Source organism: Mirounga angustirostris, unplaced genomic scaffold, assembly GCF_029215605.1.
Source record: "Mirounga angustirostris isolate CCGP_5_RB_7025 unplaced genomic scaffold, mMirAng1.0.hap1 SCAF_3, whole genome shotgun sequence".
NCBI classification, from domain to species: domain Eukaryota; kingdom Metazoa; phylum Chordata; class Mammalia; order Carnivora; family Phocidae; genus Mirounga; species Mirounga angustirostris.
In genome coordinates, this window is record NW_026991711.1 from 167,689,406 (window position 1) to 167,703,087 (window position 13,682).

The 13,682-nt window shown below is 41.3% G+C and overlaps 1 protein-coding gene across 2 annotated transcripts in view; it reads right to left on the minus strand.

The window, feature by feature from the left end:
- Nucleotides 1-13,682, minus strand: part of PLEKHM3 (pleckstrin homology domain containing M3) — a 181,040-nt gene that overhangs the window by 130,203 nt on the left and 37,155 nt on the right. For both annotated transcript variants that reach the window (XM_045868108.3, XM_045868106.3), the window contains exon 3: nt 11,652-12,587. In XM_045868108.3, the coding sequence (XP_045724064.1) occupies nt 11,652-12,587 (936 nt within the window). The remainder of the gene's footprint in view (nt 1-11,651; nt 12,588-13,682) is intronic.

Consider the following 13,682-nt stretch of genomic DNA (forward strand, 5'->3'; position numbering starts at 1 on the left):
TAGAACCCTATTAGAACACCATGGTAGTTTCCAGAATGTAAGAAAGACATGGAAACCTAGAGATTATCAGCAGATTGATACCTCAGTGGTTAAAATGTTGGACATATGGAGAAGAAACAGTTAAAAGAAATGTGCTTACATAACCTAGAGAAAACTGAAGTCTGGCTTGATTCATTCGCTAAGAACATTCTATGTGTTAGAGCAGTGGTTTCTCAAACTTTGTATGCATGCAAATCAACTGGAAAGTCTGTTAAAATCTCCAGACCCAATCCCAGAGATCCTGACTTCAGCAGGTCTAGGGAAGTGTCCAGCCATGTTTCCTCTCACCACTCTCCTGATTCTGATTAAAATGGTGCTCTGATCACTCTGAGAAGTGCTGGGGTCCTGCCTTCAAAAAAGTCAGACACACATCATAGGACCATGACAGGAGCCCAGGAGACTGGAAGGGGGGTGGGGTCATGCAGGAAGAATGTTCAATTCTACCTGGAGGATTAGAGTAGGGTAGGGGTAGGATAGTCAAGGAAGGCTTGTAAAGAAGCCTTTAAGAGTATAAAGGCTTTTTCACTACCAAAAGTCTTCAACAAAGCATTATACAAAACTGTACCCAGAACGCTGCCTGTCATCCCTGATCTCGAGGCTCACTGCTTTGCAGGCCTGGTCCATTTTGCATCTGAAGCATGGAAAGGAGTTTTATGCTCTTCGTTTCTTATTAATGTGATTTAATTAAAACATTTTCTGTGCTAACATATTTCAAGATATAAGGACCTGCATAAGCAATATGTTGTACATCTGAAACTAATATATATAACATTGTATGTCAACTATACTTCAATTAAAAAACAAAACATAACCTGCATATAGTCATATTTTCTACCGCTAAAATTAACTTTTCATTTACCCCCACACCTCAATTTCTGGAACTGTATGTGGCCCATGTTTGTTGAATGAATGAATGATTAGATGAAAATAATATTGCAAGAAATAAGTTGATATTACTCTATTACTAAATTTCCTTATCTAGGGATGCATTTACTCATTTCACTTACGTATGTTTCTGCTTTTAGGCAGTATAATGAATTTTAGAAAACCTCTCAAGTAGCTCTTACGTTTAGAGGAGTCCAAGAAAAGCTTAGTTTTTCCAGCAACTTAGCTAGAAATTAAGAATACTGACCTACCCCTAGGTAGGATATCCCCAGCCTATCCTAAAACCATACTTAGACCAATTTCTGTCCTAATGCAAGGTCAGTAAATAGAAACTATTAACTCAATGCAGAGTCCAATAGTACATTAACACTTACTTTAGAAGTTTAGCTGGAAATGAACACATGATGAGAACAATGTTAACCATAAAGGAAGCTACAAAAAGGGACAAGAACTTTCCAGACCAAAGTATAGCAACAAAGACTGGGAGAAATGAACAGCTTTTTTTAAAAAAAAAGATAGCACAGCTATGGCCTATGAAGTTCAGGAAGGTCTATCAAAAGATCCATATCTTCTGAAATTCAAAATGATTTTATTCTTCTGAAACATATCAAAGACCAACATGTGACTTCTATGATGAGATACCAGGAATAAATCAAAAAGCAAATTTATAACCTATAAAATCAAACAGCCTACTTATATAAAGTTATCAAATCTCTCTGAATTTTAGAATGTGAAATAGTTCAAAACCCAAATCTTCTTCCGTAGTCATTTTACCACTTCAGTGTGTATTCAGATTCTTAATGTACATTTATTTTTATTTAAAATCATTTCCTGGACTGAAACATTTAGACTGCAAAAAAGGGTAAAAAGCAAATTTATCCAATGATAAACATCAGAATCAGGAAAAAGGTACCCATCTCCTGTCTTCTTAGTCAAGTGATATTTCTACTGGTTTAAAATACCTTCCTCAAAGGAAAAAGGTATTGCTTATTAAATGAGGTTTAAATGAAGGGACCACATTAATCTAATTTTCTCTAATCTTCTATAGACATTCAAAGAACCACAGAATGAGAGATAAAAGGGACCATATAGAGCAAGGCCATTCCCTCTAAAATATCCCAGACAGATCGAAGTGTTGGAAGGAAATTCAAAGACCTTTGAGTTCAACTGTGTGCTATAATTACTCATTTGTCTGGCCTCCAATTTTCAATTTCTGTGAGGGCAAATAATGGGATTATTCTGTTCACTATGTATCAAGCATAGTGCTTAGAACATAGTAGGGCTTCCACAAGCAGAAGGGCAGAGTTAATGAATCTCTTCATCTTGCAGATGAGAAAACTGTATCTCTGACAAGTTAAGTGTCTTGCCTTGAGGTCACGATTCCAGTTCTTCGAGTCTCATTGGCCAGGGCTCTGGACACTCTACTGATTTTCACCTACGGCCATCAAATCCTAAATAAAGGACACCCATTCCAATCTGGAAATATCTGTTCCCTTGGTCTGGTGGAGTTACCCAGAGAAGTCTATTTTCTCTTCTTAGTGGCAGCCTTCAAAAATACGGGGACAACACCTGTGTCCTTCCTATTCTAGGTGACACGTGCACGGCACGGTTCACTATCCTATCACATGTCAATAAATGTAGTTGTTTGTTCTTCAAGAGCAACTGCTGTAAATGGAATTTCCAGATGTGATCTGGCCAGGGCAGAACACAATGAGGATATAATCTCTTCTTTCTGGACTTGTTTCATGAATGCTTTTGAAGTAAACACAGCAGCATAGATTCTGGTTTCCCACTGCTTCATTTGTACACCCACATGAGCTGCTAGATCAAGTATCCTGTGCCTTCCATTTTTGCAGTTAATTTTCCAAATATAAGCATGGGACTATCTATTTATCCCTACTAAAGTCACATCTTGTTTGGTCCATTCCTCTAGCTTATGTTTCAGAATCTGGATTCTGTCATTTAACATATTAGTTGCCTAACCCAGTTTTGTGCGAGTTGCAAATTTGATTAAGTATGCCTATGTTATCTTTATCCAGGTAATTATCATCTTATGTAGACAAATAATAAAAGGAGCTAATCCTTTTTTTTTAAAAGATTTTATTCATTTATTTGAGAGAGAGAGAGAGCACAAGAGGGGGGAGGGTCAGAGGGAGAAGCAGGCTCCCCACTGAGCAGGGAGCCCGATGCAGGACTCCATCCTGGGACTCCAGGATCATGACCTGAGCTGAAGGCAAGTTGCTTAACCCACTGAGCCACCCAGGTGCCCCAAAGGAGCTAATCCTTAATATGCACTTACTATGTGCCAGGCACTGTCCCAAGCCCTTTTACCTCATTTTATTCTCACTACAAACTTATGAGGTGGATGTGATTATTTTCTCACATCAGAGGTTAAAAAATGGAGATGCAGAAATGTTAAGTAAGTACGCAGGGTCACATGGTGAGTAGCAATCTGGAAACCCAGTCTGATTCCAGAGTCCTTGATCTTAAGTACTCAATGATGCTCATTCTTATTATTCTCATGTACCTTTACCAACAACCCTCTAGGCTGATAGGGATCCATTAGTCAATAATCCTTGTGCAAAGCTGCCAATCATTCACAAAATGACAGAACTATAATCTCTGAAAACCCATGCTTCTCTGTCTTCAGGACCTTGCCAAATACTTTTCTTTTTTTCTTTTAATTTTTTTTTTTAACAGAACAAGCCTTTTGATTCTTTTATTACTCAAAAAAGCTTCCTTTTAAATTCAGCTTTCTAACTCTGTCCTTGTGCCTTCAACAATTTCACAATTTTCTGCTCCGCAATAAGGAAAGCATGCTTGATCCTGTCATGAACACACTTAGCACACATGGAACCACCGTAGGCCCTGCTGACGTGTTTTTTCATTTTAGAAAACCTCGTAAGAACTGTACAGCACAAACTTCTCAAAGTCACCCTGGGCACACACCACATGCAGAATTTGGTGCTTTCCCAACCTTCTTGGTATAAAGCTAAATGACTCTATCACCAGGGGTTTGGGCCAGCCTCATTGTGTTAGAGGCTGTATTATATATGTCAAATTCTGGACCACTCTGAATACCTATGGATGCTGTCCCCAGAAAAGGAAAGAAAAAAAAAAGCTCAGATAATTTTCTGAACATTAAGTGCCGTATGGCGTGGACCTGACCTGTCTAGTAATCCCTCATTTTCCTTTGTGCATCCTCAATCAGACTATAAAGTCCAGGGGGTCCAGGCTATATCTATGCTTCTCTTCTTATCTCCCATAGCACCAACTACACAATGAGTACCCAACAGAAATTCAAGTTTTATCTTTGATAGATGGGTAGTAAAAGCCAAGGAGATTTCCCCGAGTTTAATTCTATAGGAAATCTCGGGATGAAGTTTGAAATGGAGAAGTGGGAAGAGACACTACTTTAGCTCTTCAGCTATCAAATTCTCTACAACAGGGATTCTCTGGCATAAGCAGAGAGGGGATGTACTGGTCTCCAAGCCAGTGGCCACGACAGCCTAGCCCCTTACCTCCCAGTCCCATTCTCCTGCTCATCCCCTTCAAATCCCCATATCCTCTTGGAGGGGATTCTATAAACCTTTGAAGAGCACAGCCCGCATATTACTCCTAATTGCACATCCCAAGGTGCCTGGCAGAACATGTGCGTAGCACACATGAAGGGCTTAATAAAGGCTTGTAGAAAAGAACCCTCCACCAAAACTCCATGTAAAGAGTTTGCTATCAACAACCCCTCCACGGTCATATTCAAGGTTGGGGAAATAAAACTTAGCCTGCAGGACGGACACACACACACACAGATACACACAGACACAGACAGACAGACAGACACACACACACAGACACACACACACACACGAGACACACACACAGATACACACAGACACAGACAGACAGACAGACACACACACACACACACACACACACGAGTGTCTCCTCTGGGAGACAACAACCCAATACACTAAGAAACAAAATGACAGATAATACAAGGTAAGAAGGCAACAACAAACTAAAATATTCTCTTCTATCCAAGCTGTTTATATGTTTTGAGGGGAATATCTAAGTTTTTCTTTATTGTCTTATTCTCCTCCAATTGACTATCTGCCTATTCCTTAACTCAAATAAATCTTCACCTTACTATCATTCCTAGCAAGTGGACGACAAATTTGAAAATAGTACTAAAGATAGGAATTGGAGATATCAAGGAAGGTCAATTGTTTTTATTTCTGTCTCTATTTTCCTTAGCAGATATTGTACTTTGGCTACTAGAGGATCCCCTAATTTTTCACATGAGAATCAAAACAGATTTTGGCTATGCTAGAAGTCTCCCCCCCCCCCCCCAAGAGCATAACATACAACTTCCCTTTTTGGCACTTAAAAAAACCTACATATCTTTCTTTACCTACACTCATCTGCATAGTCAGCTCCCAAATTCAATTTCTCTTTTTCTTTTTTTTTAAATTTTATTTGATTATGTTATGTTAATCACCATACATTACATCATTAGTTTTTGATGTAGTGTTCCATGATTCATTGTTTGCTCCAGTGCTCCATTTAATACGTGCCCTCTTTAATACCCATCACCGGGCTAACCCATCCTCCCACCCCCCCCACCCCCTCTAGAACCCTCAGTTTGTTTCTCAGAGTCCATAGTCTCTCATGGTTTGTCTTCCACCAGAGGGGGAGATGAATCAATTTCTCTTTTTCTTAAGAATTGCTATTCTGTATGATTTACTTTGAGGCCAATAAGTAACTATGCCCAACTTAGAAATACTGCTTACTTCCAGACTGGCAACTATTTAATGAATAATTAACCACTCCACACTTTCTATCAGGGATGCTTGTATTACCAGGGTAAAGGTATCCTTTATGTCTAAACGATGTCATAAAATAGGCCTTTGCCAGAAAGACGCCCTCATTTATCACGTGAAATGCCATGTGGTATTAACAAGGTCGATACTGTTTGTTTAATATATTTTGCTTTCAAGGGGCTTGAAATGATTTGTTTTTGCAGCTGTAACGGAGTTAAATTAGGGATTTAGCTTCTGCTTAGCTAGTTGAGCATATATAACCAGCAGCTATTAATTATCTTCTGCTAGTCATCTTCCCACAACTTTCAGCATCCTGGGGGTACTGAGTTACACCACCTGCAGCCAGTCTCCCCTTGAATAACCAATCCCGGCTTTTCAGGAACTGAGGGGAGACGAAATCATTCAAATTGTTATTTCTTACTCCACAACCACCCTCACCCCAACATGTAAATGTTATTAGAGCACAGATTTTTTTAAAACGTTGAGTAAGCAATTTATGAGAAATATCTTAGCTCAAAGACTAGTTTCAGACATCCATCCTCACAAATGAGAAACAACAAAAAACTTTTGAGACCCTAACGTACCAATAATCAGCCCCTTTTCCCTTTTCTCTCTTCTTATACCACTGTTCTTTTTTTTTTTTTTAAGATTTTATTTATTTATTTGACAGAGAGAGCAAGAGAGTACAAGCAGAAGGAGTGGTAGAAGGAGAGGGAGAAGCAGGCTCCCTGCTGAGCAGGGAGCCCGATGCGGAGCTCAGTCCCAGCACCCTGAGATCATGACCTGAGCCAAAGGCAGACGTTTAACCATCTGAGCCCCCCAGGCGCCCTGTCTTAAATGGAGCAGGGAGAGGAGGAAGTTTGCTCCCAAGATAAACTTGTCAAAAGTCTGCACTACAATTCTAACTCCTCTCTACCTGTTTCTATCAGCTGGGAGCAGCCACCGAAAAGCTCTGGGGGGAGAAAGGCAAGGGGAGAGAAGGGGAGAGAAGGAGAGAGAAGGAGAGAGAAGGAGAGAGAAGGAGAAGGGGTGAGGAAGGGTGGGGGCAAAGAAAAACTAGAGTGCAATTCAAACAAAAATGAAATCACGCACGCACACAGACACAGACACACACACACACTCAAACACACAAAGAGAGAAGAAAAAAATGCCCCCCCCCCCCCCACCTCAGGTCCTAACAACATACTTCTTTATCAGAGGTTCATTGTCAATCAATTAGCCGAGGCAGCAGGGGTCTGTGAGGTGGGGGCACCCAGGGAAACAATGGGCAGCCCTGTTGTACTACTATTTAATCACTTTTGCTAAATAAATAGAGCAGCCCCGAGGTGCTGTCATGTCAAGGGAATTTATAACAAAAAAAAAACTTCATTTTTCCTTGGTCATTCCTTTTTTCCCTTCAGGACAAGAGAGGGTTATTACTGTAGCCTTAAGTTCCATCTTTGTGTTTCTTGCCTTTGATTCCCACTCGGACCCTGCCACTTTCTGGCACTAATTTGTCAGGCTGAACAAAGAGAGGATTTGTACCTCCTGTAAGGTCTCAATTAGGAATGGCTTCTGCTGTATTATGTGCCATTCAGGGAGGACACAATGCCGGTAATTACAGGAATTTGCACTAAATGGCTGAAGAATTCACAGCGAAACTCCCCCCCACCCCACCCCTTGGGCTTACTCCTCCCAAGGACTGGGGGGGTAGGGGGGGGAGGGAAGGAAAGCAAAAGCTCTTAATGCCAGAGATGTAATTAGCAACAGCAGTCCTGAGAGGTTAAACAGCAGCCAAAGGAGTAAAACCATAAAACTGACAGTGTGAAAATAGTAGAGGGGTTCCCCTCGGCTCACTATTTTTCTTGCTGTCTCTTCTGTTAACATTATTCAACTTCAGTCCAGAATCAGGAACACTGTCCCACAGTGGCCATCCGACATCACTCCCAGATTACAAAGCAGGAACAGAAAGAACGCTTTGAACAGTGAGCTTTGCAGATCTTATGGCACCTAAAACAAGGCCCTGGGCCCTTTGATTATAGTACTCAATTGGTAGGTTTCTTGATTGCCGGGAAATTACAGGAAAAATAGTTGTATGTACTCGTGCCAAGAAAACCCTGTATCTACTGGAGGGAAATAGGTATGTACACATGTCTAATTCCTGAAGAAAAGAGGGCGGCTGCCTTATGATCTAAATTATACAGCATTTTGTGAGCAACCTAATTTAGAACCACTTACAGGTACATGCTTCATAAATATTTTAATAAGCTGCATAATCATGTGTTTTAGTATTAATATTTTAATACCACAGATGCCAAACGAAATTTTAAATCCCAACCAGTAACTCTGCTAGAGAATCGTACCTCATTTTCCTCTACAGAGGTGTTCCTGAAAAGCTGTACTAAAGCAGCACCAAATTAACTGTCCTGAAATACCTCTTGTATCATATGCTCCTCTCTGCTCAGGAACCTTCTGTGACTTCAGGGTCACATGCTCAGCTCAACCCTATCAAACTCCTTTTGCCGGTCAAAAATTACTAAAGAGCTGCTATTTCATATAGTTCTCTTTGCCACCACCTAGCTTTGTCACGGTGGCCATCTGGCATTCATGACATGATTATGTGATTAATATCCGGCTCCCGGAGCAGACTGTAGGTTCCATGAGGGCAGGGACCATGTCGGCTTTCTTGCAGCTCTGACTTCTCTGGGTGCACCTGAGTTTTTGGCACATGGGCAGAAACTCAGCACACAATAAATGGTGGGCTGAAGAAGGAAAGAACTTCATTTCCAAAGGCATGTTTTCAGGAAGAAGGAATGCAAGTGCAAAGGCCCCGGAGGCAAGAATGACCAAGGTAGGTTCCAGAACAACAAGATGACCACTGTGGCTGCGGCTTCCTAGCATGAGGCAGCCCTGGGGCTGGAAAGGAAGCCGTGGAACGAACCACACAGCATCAAATACAACTATAAAAAGTTCAAGCACATGTTAAGAAATACACAGTTATATATAAGCATGTATTTCCAAAACCATAACCTCAGGCATTTTGGGATGGTTGTGGTCCATTTTCTCTGCCGGGGCTCTTCAAGTTTCCAAAAAGGATATCGAAAATTCTTTACCTACAGAAAGAATTTAGTGAAAGAACGCCAACTGCACTATTTTGTAGATTTAAAAGCCAACATTTGTAGATCGCCCGGACAGCAACTGAATGACATCATAATAAAGAGCTGCTCTGTCATAAAATACAGAATAAATATATAAATAAATAAATCCTCAAAAACATATTTAAAGGGGGAGGGACTACGTGGACGTAAAAATTTACATTCTAAAGACACCCACTATAACCATGAAATATTCTGAATGAGCGTCTCTTTAAAATAACAGATAATGCCAAATTCAACTAAAAACAAGTTAGTGAGAATTTTGATGTTTTAGAAGGTAAACATACTATGCAACTAGCTTTTTCACCAAATGGATGTTTTTACAAGGATGAATAGTTAGGGGACACAAATACTAAATGAATAAACAGCTGGTTTAGATTAACTGTGTTTGTGAGAGATCAATTTTTAAGGTCCCATCTGCTATAATAATTTTTAATATAATGAACAACCTCCCAAGTAATTTTAAAAACATTCGGAGGTTTGCTTACAAGTTTTAGCCTTTTTCTTTTGAGACTCTGCCCCCTACAGGAGGTGAAGTATTCCTGCCTGGGGTAGGAAATCAGTATTCCATGCTGCAATGAAGGAAAATGAAAAGCGACCCGGTAAACCATGTGTAGCACAAAGCAACTGAATGTAGTATTTTCCAATGGAAGGGGCACTGAAAGGAAATAAAAAATTTCTACTTGGGAATCCGCCATACTACACAAATTAGGACTGAATTCTCCCCACCCCAGATTAGAAAGCTACCTGTGATTTATTAGAACTCCAAACCAGAGCATGAAGGTAAAAGCTGAGCAGAGCAAATGAATTTTAGATTTCATTTCTCCTGCCTCCTGGATTCCCTATTACCACCCATCCCCAACCTATTTTCTAACCAGGCCAAACTGAGTGAGGACATTTAGACAGCAAAGGGAGATATCCTGCAACATGGAACCTAAAGCAGCTGCCAAAAAGTTCTATCCCTGCCCACTCTGTAATCCTTCCCCTATTCCTTTCTACTTAGTTTCCTTCTCCCTACCTCTTCTACTCACCCTTCTTTGTCTTTTTCCTGTTTTCATTTCTCCAACTGCTAGTATGTGATGGACCTGCTGAATGCTACCTCTACTTGCATTTCTCCTTCCTCCGAGTGCTAGAAACACTGCTAATGCAGGCCAGAATGTGGGCAGTGCACACTCCATCAGGAAGCAAACTTATGAGAGGAAGGTGAATTAGGGGTCAACTATGTGACAATCCTTGTATAATCCCTGAGACTTTTCTTCCTCTTTACTAGAAAGTTTCCCAATTCAGCTATTCCAGTCTCCACCTTGAAAACTATTCTATTCTCCTTGATTCTAGTAACACAACAGATCTGTTGGCCCTATCAGCAATCCAAAGCCACAGAAGTGTATCATAATTCCAGAATGTTCACAGAGTCAGCATCAATAAATTATTGTTGAATGACTGAACTTTGAAATAAAATATATGTACTAATATAAGACACTAAAATGTCAATAATTTCCAAAAGCTGTGGTAAAGCTAGTATCCCCTTATTTCAAAACCATTTTGCAAAAGTAGCTGGCTGACTTAACACAAGGTCATTCATGCCTGCAGATACATGCATATCACCTAGTATGGCTTCCTTACCAGCTCAGTGTTGCTGGTCTCCCCTACCCAACCCTGCAAGTTTCTGCTTCAGTAGTTACTGAGGCCCTCCAGAGAAAGCAAGGATGATCCACTTAATCCCCTCTTCAGGTATATTATTTTTCAATAGAAAAGGCAATCATCCCAAATAACCTAAATTGAAATTTTCATTGTGCCACCACTGTTTGGCTTTCAAGGCAGGAACAAGCAAAAATTGAAAATTTGGTCTTGGCCGGTGGTCAGCTTCCTGTTCTTTTTTAAATAACATACTTAAATCTGATACACTTGAATTAAAATCTTCCAAATCAGGTTTCCAATTAAATTACTTTCATGGTAAATTTACCTTAAGGATACATTTCTTGTCCCAAACTGTGGGGTTTAGTGAAAGCGAAATAATTTGATTTGGTTTATAGTATATACATAGATTTGGTTTAGTGAGGGTTTTATTTTGTCTAGTTTACTGGTTGGGGGAAAGTGAAAGGAATGGGAAGTAGGGGAGAGACGCAGTAAAAGGGTTTTAAGAAATAACAGATGATTGGCCTTGAACTCTACTTTGTGCTTCACCCTTCCATGGTAGGTCTAGAAGCCCTGACTTCCCCAGGATGAGGCACAGGCCTACTGTGACTCAGAGGTCATCTGCCGAATCATCATCTACCCTGCTGTTAGCCACCTCCAAATTTTCTGTCAAGGCTGACTTTCTAAATTCTACCTTAACAGGATTTGACAAGGTTATGATCAATGACAGTTACTGACTACAGACATTTTTCTTCCCTAAGGAGTGTCAGCAGTCAGCTTTGGGCCTGAGTATCTCCTTTGAGACAATCTGTGACATCCACGTTCCCAGTGACCTTTATTTAAGAAGACAGAGGAAATGGAATCAGAGCAGACACAAGAAACCTAAATTCTAGGCTCATTATGCTTTGGCTAAGTCATTTTGATTCAGTGGGGTCTATCTTATCTGCTTCTACTTACTTCACCAGCATGGCATGAAGATAGACAGATGTTTTGATGTAGCAAACTCCTTGAAGGAGAGATGCTTTTTAAACAAGAGGCAGCTGTGACTGGCCCACTGAGGGGATTTTTAAAGTGAATTCCAATAGTGGGATTCAGGACTGTTCTTTAATAAGCTTTAGACTAAACATTTGCTTCATACCTGCACATTTGAAACTCTGAGCAGTGAGTCCTCGCTCCAAAGACAAAGTTGTGAGAATGCTGAGGAAGCTGGTGGTCACAGACTGACGTTTGTTCTTCCTGAGTTCGTGCCCACCCATCTGATCCTTGGGTTTGCTCCTCAGGGTGACTTGCAGGTTTTGCTCTGAACTCCTCACCACATTGGCTGCTGTTTTCAGAGCCTCCATCCACTCCTCGGCCCTCTGCCGGGTCTCAGCGCGGAGGCGGAGGACATCTTGGGGGAAAATGACTTGAAAGCAAGAGTCACAGTCGTCCAGGTTGTCCACCTGGACAGCCAGACACACGTCCACATTGTAGCTTAGCAGGGGATCCTCGTCTAGCTTGCCAGGCTGGAAAGCCATAAGGTAGGCCCTGCTAAGCACAAAAGTAAATGCCTTCCAGTTGTTCTGGATGGTGAGCCTGTACAGCGTCCCTGATTTGATGATGTTTTGGTACTGTCTGGGACTATCCAAGACAGGGGATGGTGCGAGCAGCTCACTGGATTTCTTCTGTAAACAGTGATTCTGTGTACAGTCAATGTGATGACCAAGCCCTGGTGAGTTGGCCAGCTCATCTTGCTGCCCCACATAACCAGGCACGGCGGCGTGCACGACTTCCCAAAGCTTCTGCCCCCAGTCCAAAGCCTCCCATGGTGACTCTGCCTTTAACTGCAGCTGAGTGTTGTCATACAGAACGGTATCCACCAGCCTGGCCTCCAGGTTGCCCAAAACAGATATGCTCTGGAAGTGTGAAAGCTGGTAGGTGGCATAGAGGGCTTGATTGCCACTGCTGTCAAGGCTGTAGAAGTAGAAGTTGTAGGGGGAGAGTTCTGCGTAACAGCTTTGCCAGTAACTGTCATGGTCCTTCCTAATCTCCAGGTACCCCTTCTTCAGAAGGTTTGGGAATGCCTGCTTGTGTTCTAGAAAGAAAAAAAACAAAACAGAAGAAGCAATGTGCGTTAATTTATGAATATGAATGAACTCAATGAGATGAAAAGGCAGGTGCAAGAAACTATAAAGAGATCAGGGAATGACATCTTTCTGGTTCAAAGCAAACACAGCAGAAGCAGTACAATTCCAAGATAGTACAAGTGACAAGATGTAATCGGGGGGAAATTTCAGGTCTAAAAAACTTCACAAAGGTGGAATTATGAGCGTAAGATTAAGTACAGAGTGGGGTGGTTTGCAATGTCAGTGTGACGTGCAGAGGTCTGTGCAGAAAACAGAAATACTGGAATAACTGGGACCATCCCCCGTGGGCCCATGAAACAACTGCACTTCCCCAGGATTCCATGTTTTCTAGGAAACATTCTACAGAGTACCAAATACATGAGAGAGAACATTCCTCCTGTCACATGACCTAACTCCTTGCCAATACTTCCATCTTTCTTTGGGTTAGGAAAGCCAAGAAGGGTCAATGGAAAGGATAGAACAGAACATGAAGTTTGCTGCCAATAAACTCCTGTTTCTCAGACACCCCATTAGTCTTCAAGGCCAGTTCATGAGCCTTCTGTCTTACAGCTACTTCCCCAGGCTTGACTCAACTAGCTCGTTTTAGGTCTCTGCTTAGATAGCAGTTCTCTCTCACTTCTGAGCCTGGATGCGCTTATACTGTTCCTTCTGCTTACAATGTTCCTTCCCACTGCTTCCCCCAGCTACCACACACTTACCCTTCCTCACTTAGCCATGCTTTCTTCCAGGAACAGAGTCTGTCCTGACTCTCCCAATCCCTCACCTGCAAACACACAGCCCTGGGTCAGTAACAAGTATCCCTATTATTCCTCTCTGATGGGTTCTTATAAGGCTGTATTATAATCGTGTATTTAAATATCTGAATAAAAAAAAATTTTGAAGTTTTTAAAGAAGTGTGTCCTCCCCATTGGACTGTAAGCTCTACTGAGGACAGAAGAGAGGTCTGTCTTTTCATCCTTATTATCACAGCACATAGTGCAATGCCTAGTACACAGTAGGCTTTTAAAAAGTACTTGTTGAATGAGAAATATAGCTCCCAGCAC